The sequence below is a fragment of the Dendrobates tinctorius genome, unplaced genomic scaffold (assembly GCF_039654945.1).
Source record: "Dendrobates tinctorius isolate UK_male_01 unplaced genomic scaffold, ASM3965494v1 ptg000028l, whole genome shotgun sequence".
Lineage (NCBI taxonomy): Eukaryota > Metazoa > Chordata > Amphibia > Anura > Dendrobatidae > Dendrobates > Dendrobates tinctorius.
In genome coordinates, this window is record NW_027361696.1 from 26,426,760 (window position 1) to 26,434,672 (window position 7,913).

Below are 7,913 nucleotides of genomic sequence, written 5' to 3' on the forward strand. Positions count from 1 at the left end.
TCTGTTATGATGAGTCACCGAAGGAGGAAAAAACAAAATACCAGCTAAGTCAGAAAAACCAGAGAGGTTGGCAGCTATCGTATTGCAGACCCCTGAACCTATCCACAACAACTAGCAGTAGCCGTGGGGGGTTCCTACGGTGCCCTAGACCCCTCGATCACAGCCGGAGAACTACATAGCCTAAAGACAGAAAGGGGAAAACTAAACTGCCAAAGAGCAGACCCCAAAGCAATAGGCAGCCCCAACATATAATGATGGTGAAGCAAGATGAAAACACTAACACAGATAGAAAGATAAGTTGAGCAAATGATGGGGCCCAAGCTAACTACATAGGCCAGGACAGGAAAGCCGCTGTCTGCCATCCGCAAAAACCCTATCAAAATGAGCCAACCGACTGATAGGAAAAACAGGCCCTGAAGTCGCTAGGCTTCAAAAGACTATATCAGCACTCAGGTATATTCTGAAGACAGAGCAAAAGAACAACAGATCAGAGACAAAAATGGAATTCAGCTCACCCCCGGCCGGGGATGGCAGAACTCCCAAAAAACAAGGCAAAACAAAAACAAAACTGAAGAGTACAAAGCAGAGCAGAAAAACTTAGCTTTGAGATGCAGGAATCAGACTGGTCTCCAAGAATCCAGCAGGAAAATCACCAGCCAGGAAGAAGGGCGTTGGCAGCCTTATATCCAGTCCTCAATTCCAGCCACCCAGTCATCATCTAGCTGCCCAGGTGTTTGGTAATCAGTCTCACTACCTTCCATCACTAGAGGAGGGAGTTCATCAGACCTCAATGGTGAAGGGAAAAATGAACTCACAACAATTGTGCTGCTGCAGTCACTGTGTACATACATTACTGATCCTGAGTTACATCCTGTATTATACTCCAGAGCTGCACTCACTATTCTGCTGGTGCAGTAACTATGTACATACATTACATTACTGATCCTGAGTTACATCCTGTATTATACTCCAGAGCTGCACTCACTATTCTGCTGGTGCAGTCACTGTGTACATACATTACATTACTGATCCTGAGTTACATCCTGTATTATACCCCAGAGCTGCACTCATTATTCTGTTGGTGCTGTCACTGTGTACATACATTACTGATCCTGAGTTACATCCTGTATTATACTCCGGAGCTGCACTCACTATTCTGCTGGTGTAGTCACTATGTACATGCATTACATTACTGATCCTGAGTTACATCCTGTATTATACCCCAGAGCTGCACTCGCTATTCTGCTGGTGCAGTCACTGTGTACATACATTACATTACTGATCCTGAGTTACATCCTGTATTATACCCCAGAGCTGCACTCTCTATTCTGCTGGTGCAGTCACTGTGTACATACATTACATTACTGATCCTGAGTTACCCCCTGTATTATACCCAAGAGCTGCACTCACTATTCTGCTGGTGCAGTCACTGTGTACATACATTACATTACTGATCCTGAATTACATCCTGTATTATACCCCAGAGCTGCACTCACTATTCGGCTGGTGCAGTCACTGTTTACATACATTACATTACTGATCCTGAGTTACCTCCTGTATTATACCCCAGAGCTGCACTCTCTATTCTGCTGGTGCAGTCACTGTGTACATACATTACATTACTGATCCTGAGTTACATCCTGTATTATACCCCAGAGCTGCACTCTCTATTCTGCTGGTGCAGTCACTGTGTACATACATTACATTACTGATCCTGAGTTACCCCCTGTATTATACCCCAGAGCTGCACTCACTATTCTGCTGGTGCAGTCACTGTGTACATACATTACATTGCTGATCCTGAGTTACATCCTGTATTATACCCCAGAGCTGCACTCACTATTCTGCTGGTGCAGTCACTATGTACATACATTACATTACTGATCCTGAGTTACATCCTGTATTATACCCCAGAGCTGCACTCTCTATTCTGCTGGTGCTGTCACTGTGTACATGCATTACATTACTGATCCTGAGTTACATCCTGTATTATACCCCAGAGCTGCACTCACTATTCTGCTGGTGCAGTCACTGTGTACATACATTACTCCCTGTATTATTTTCTGCCCCTTGTTATCTCCGTTCTCTCCTGTGCATTAGCAGGGGATGTTTTCGGCTGTTGCCGCTCTTTTATTATTAGAATTAACTGGGAGAAGTTATCTGGATAAAGTTGCATACTCTTCTGATCTTGCAATTCTTGATGTTGTTTTTCCGGTTTGTTGTTGACACAATCACTAGTTGCATATTATTAGGTGATGACATTATACATAGGTCACACATCACACCCTGGGCGCTCCTAACCTTACTGTATATAAGATGCTGCACTTGTAGAATCCGGCATCACCAGGAGCCCGTGCGCCGTGCATCCTCCAGGTAGGCACCAAAATGTCTGCTCTTATCCAGAGGAATGATAGAATCACATTATCCCAAAACCAGAGACAAGTGATACATCTATAGAATACCTGTCAGGAGATGGAGCTTAAATGATATTCATAGCATCCAATGGGAACCACACTGAGGATATCGGGCTAGGAATTCCCCTATAATGGATCTGTCACTTGCTTCATTACTGTATTAAAGGGTTTATACCTCACAATTAAATGTATGGATATCAGGGAGAAAGCATCAGAAGCTGGAGACCTTCGTAAAAGAACTCCTCTTCTTTGGTGCTCTCCATTTATTTAAAAAACAGGCATGTAATATCACACTTCTCCTCTAGTGGCCACTGTAGTAATTGAATGGCTTCCAAGAGAAGCTGCACCTCCATCAATCAGTAGATTATAGGGATGGCTTCATTCTGAGAAGACTTTTGGGAAAATAGGCTAATCTTTTATTGATTCTTCCAATGTAGCAAGAGGAAAAAAAAAAACTCAATACCTGATGTTTTCTCACTCTAATCCACGTAACTTATAATTTACAGAAAAACAGTGGAACATTATCACTAAACATGGGGCGAACATCTGCAGTGCTGCTGGCATCCCTGAGTGAGTTGCATGCGTTATATATCTGTATACTGTTGTGTTACATTGTGTTATACTATAGATATTTATAAGTAATATAAGAAGGAAGAATCCAGTTTTCCTTGGCTGTTTTTATTACATATTTTTCACTATAAATATTATTATCATTATTATTTATTTATTTTATCAATAATTCTCAGCTCTGCTCTTCATGGTGATCGCTGCACAATCAACAGCCAGTAAGTATTTGATATTCTCTATGATATACATGATGTCCTACTTTGTATCATGACGATTATAATGTAAGGATATGTTTTTTTCTAATCTTCCAGGGAGTTTCCCATGGGCCACAGTGACAACTCGTGCTTAGAGGTGTTGTCACATTCTTTGCCCCACTTGTACGCTTTTTTTTGTAGGAAGGATTTAAAGCTCTTATCTAAAAGTGTAATCTTGAAATAGAGCACTGAAAAGAAGACTGATACATTGTGTCATGTCCATTATGTAGGGTGAAGTTTGGCTTTCTTTTATGTGTCCTGTGCCAGGCTCCACCCTTCAGGCCATTAGGTGGCATAACACATTGTATCAGTTTTACTTGGAGCTTTATTTTAAATGAATGATCATCATTCCTAAACAGATATTGTATTGTCTAAGCTGTTGTCCACATTTGAAGAAATTATATAGTATATTTCTTACTTAAAAAAATAATTGTTGCAATCTAGTTTTATTAATCCTTTTGCGCCATGTAAATTTTTTTGGGTTAAATCTGTATTACATGTTGTGTAGAGTAGGTGTGTTAATATACTCACTGATTGCCGTCTTCTCCGGTGTCCAGTGCCGCTCTTGTCATCTTCTGAGTCATGTAACTAAAGTTGCAGTTCTCCAGATCACACTGCGCTTCATGTAAGAGTTGAAAGCCGTGAACGAGGCTCCATAGAGTTACACTGTAAGGGCAAAGTCACACTGCCGTATTTTTCGTCCGAGAATCGCATTGTAAAACTCGCACTGGCTGTCTGCTCTCCTGACCTGAGCTTGACAGTTGCATAGTAATCCGTCATGCTGTCATGCTCGGGTCAAGAGAGGTGCAGGGCCAGTCCGTTCAGTGCGATGCGATTGTGGCGCCCCTGAGGATTCAGTTGCCACAGAGGTACTGCACCTCCTCCTGAGATGTGGTACCCCACCATCCAGGTAGGTTGGAGGCTTCTGACCACGCTCCAACACCTGCATCCCACACAACACAGTAGTTCAGCAAAGCCACATTGCGGCTCCCTGCTTGGAGTGTAGCAGAGCACCTTTGGTGGCTCCCTGCTTGGAACACAAAACCTGCTGGGAGGCGGGTAGAGTTAGAATACATAAAAGAGCGGGAAGGTTTAGGATTTCAGTCAGTAGGTCAGTCAGTCAGTCAGTGGAGAGAGTGTGGAGAGAAGATCCCTGGGAGAGGGATGGAGGAAGGAGGTGCTGCAGCAGACCTCAGTGACCTGGGTCTGTTGGCACGGGAAAGGAAAGAAGGAGAAAGACATTGAACAGAAACCTGATCTTCCATAAGAAGGAGAGACTAGCATGGAACGAAGGAGTAAAAAGGGAACAGAGGACATGGGTTAGGAGAGAACCCTGCCTAGAAGTTCTAAGCGCAAGGCCGGGTCCCGGTCCCCGAGGTTGTACGGATACTAATGTTCCTGCAGCAGACACCGGTGGAGTAGTGAGCTGTAAATGCACTACTCCCATCTAAGACTTGGGGGCACAACAGCAACTTGGATAATGAGCCGGGACTCAGGAGTAAGGAGTCCCCGAAGCAGGCTACAGCTGCCTGCCATACAAGTATGGTTCTTGGGAACATCTGTCAGGAGGAACTCCAGTGTAACTCAGTACTAGGAGTACTTCACACCAAAGGTGCTATAAGAGGAGACATTCAGAAAGGCACATGTTGGCAGAGTGTTGGAAGGGAGCATTCCATCTGACCTGGAGGACACGGCACGGAGGCAGGCACCTGTGTGTACTACAGACTGTGAGAAAAGCTTTGGAACTACATGCCCTGGTGTCCTCCAATTATTCCTGCGCTAACACACCCTGTACCACTACATCGGGGTAGCAGCTCCTACACCGCCTGTGCCTCTCCTCTAACCCTACATCTACACTGCCCTGGGACTACAGCTCCACCTGTGGGGAGCTACACCATCTTGGCTGCAACACACCACCAGTCCCAGAGGATCTGCAAGCAGCGTCGGCTTAACATCTCACTTGCCGAACAACACAGGTGGCGTCACAAACTATTCCCTTAATCAACTACATTCCACCATTCAAACTTCCCCTATTAATTGGGCGCCCAGGGCCATGGACCGGGTCACCGTTGCTGTGACACATCCCGCCGACACCGGCCCGGTACCGAGTACCCCACAGCCCTGGGAGGGCGACCCACAATTATCGAACAAGAAATACGCCAGTGTGTCTCTGCCCTAACAGTGACTTTCGCATCAGACATGGAGCCCTCTATGATCCGGCAAGTTAGAAATGTGACCCAGAATAGGACAGAGCGGCACTGGACACCGTAGAAGACTTCAATCGATGATTATACGAATACACCTATGCTACACTACATATTACATTCACATGGATAAAACCCATAAACATATAAATAAGGGGGTTTCTTTAAGTAAATACAAAGTCCCAAAATTGTAGGACCCCTTTAATGACTTCATAGTGAGTGCAGTTCACTCTGTTATCCTGGAGAGCTGATCCAGAGCACATCTTCTTTATTCACAGACCCCCAAATATTTATGTACAATGTTTATTACAGACAAACAAAAGACAAAACAGAGATAAAGGCTGCACCTCACATATATTAGGCAGTGGCTTCTACAGCATTTGGTTTAGGACTTATTGTTTTTCTCTATGAGCGGAAGCACCGTACAACAACTAAAATGCTCCTTGTTGGTCTCATCTTATATTTTTGCAGCCAGATGTAAAGCAGACGAGGAATATAATGACTGTGGGAGCGCCTGTCCGCCGACCTGCAATAGCAGGAGTCCTATATGTGCTGCTGTGTGTGTGCCCGGATGTTTCTGCAAGAAGGGCACCATAAGAAACGACAAGGGCGAATGTGTGAAGGTGGAAAAAAGCTGCAGTGGGAACACCGAGTACCAGGAATGTGGGAGCGCCTGTCCGCCGACCTGCAATAACAGCAGTCCTGTGTGTACTAAAATGTGTACACCCGGATGTTTCTGCAAGAAGGGCACCATAAGAAACGACAAGGGCGAATGTGTGAAGGTGGAAAAATGCTGCAGTGGGAGCACCGAGTACCAGCAATGTGGCAGTGAGTGTCCCAACACCTGTGCGGCACACAACAGTCTGGAACCAGTATACCAATACACCTATACTACACTACATATTACATTCACACAGGTATAACCCATAAACATATAAGCAGGGAGGCTTCTTTAGGTTTAAAAAGTCCTAAAAGTTGTAGGACCCCTTTAATGATGTCATAGTTAGTGCAGTTCACCCTCTTATCCTGCAGAGCTGATCCAGTGCTCGTTTTCTTTAGTCACAGACCCCCAAATATTTATGTAACAATGTTTATTATTGACAAATAAAAGACAAAACAAAACAGAGATAAAGGCTGTACCTCATACATATTAGGCAGTGGCTTCTACAGCGTTTGGTTTAGGACTTATCACCATTGTTTTTTCTCTATGAGCGTACAAACACTAAAATGCTCCTTATTGTTCTCATCTTATTTTTCTGCAGACAAATGTAAAGCAGACGAGGAATATAATGACTGTGGGAGCGCCTGTCCGCCGACCTGCGATAACAGGAGACGTGTGTGTGTTAAAGTGTGTACACCCGGATGTTTCTGCAAGAAGGGCACCATAAGGCCTCTTTCACACATCAGGTTTTCGCCGTCAGGCGCGATCCGGCGCTTTTGACAGAAACCGGATCCGGCGAAATGCAATGCCGGATCCGGTTTCCCCCCCATTGACTTGCATTTGCACCGGATCGCGCCGGATGGCCATGCGTTTCATCCGGTTTTCGCCGGATCCGGCAATGTGTCGCGATCCGGCGTCTGGAAAAAACGGCTACTGTAACGTTTTTTGTCTCCGGCGAAAAAGCCTGACACGCCGGATCCGGCGCGTCCGGCTTTTTCACACAATGAAAGCCTATGAGCGCCGCAATGCGCCTGATCCGGCGAAAGCCGGATCCAGTGGCCGGATCCGTTTTTTTTGGTCTGAGCATGCTCAGTAGCTCTGCCCACAAGACATATATAAAAGCAAGACAGTGGGACCCACAGCCACACCCAACATGCCACCCAAGAAAGCAACCAAGCGCAGCAGGAGAAGGCAGGAGACCACTGCAGCACCATCAGCACCACCACCACCCCAAATGGAGCAGCAAATGGAACATGCTGAGGAGGGGAGGCCAGCAGCAGATGAGAGACGGTAATTATCAAATCCCCCATTCCTCCAAACTAGGGCTATTGAATATCAAGATATTCATTGGCCCTTTGTTTCTCTTTATTCAACAGCCGCCCAATAGATGCAGCAGCAGCAGCAATGGCAGCAGCTGGAACACCACCCACAGCCATGGAGTCTGGCCATCAGGAAGACAGCACATCTTCTTCTGGGAGCCCTCCCTCGCATCGTCAGCGTTTGACGGTAAGTTTTTATTTCCAAAATCCATCATCTCTGTAATATACAGTGGGGAAAAAAAGTATTTAGTCAGTCAGCAATAGTGCAAGTTCCACCACTTAAAAAGATGAGAGGCGTCTGTAATTTACATCATAGGTAGACCTCAACTATGGGAGACAAACTGAGAAAAAAAAATCCAGAAAATCACATTGTCTGTTTTTTTTTCATTTTATTTGCATATTATGGTGGAAAATAAGTATTTGGTCAGAAACAAGCAATCAAGATTTCTGGCTCTCACAGACCTGTAACTTCTTCTTTAAGAGTCTCCTCTTTC

At 45.0% G+C, this 7,913-nt stretch overlaps 1 protein-coding gene across 1 annotated transcript; it reads left to right on the forward strand.

The window, feature by feature from the left end:
- Positions 1 to 2,338: 2,338 nt before the first annotated feature.
- On the forward strand, positions 2,339 to 7,679 carry LOC141085241 (serine protease inhibitor swm-1-like). Its single transcript, XM_073570513.1, has 5 exons — positions 2,339 to 2,373; positions 2,921 to 2,984; positions 3,161 to 3,199; positions 5,911 to 6,267; positions 6,702 to 7,679. Exons 2-5 carry the CDS (start codon positions 2,948 to 2,950, stop codon positions 6,878 to 6,880), a joined length of 612 nt encoding a protein of 203 aa, XP_073426614.1. The 5' UTR covers positions 2,339 to 2,373; positions 2,921 to 2,947; the 3' UTR covers positions 6,881 to 7,679.
- Positions 7,680 to 7,913: the final 234 nt, after the last annotated feature.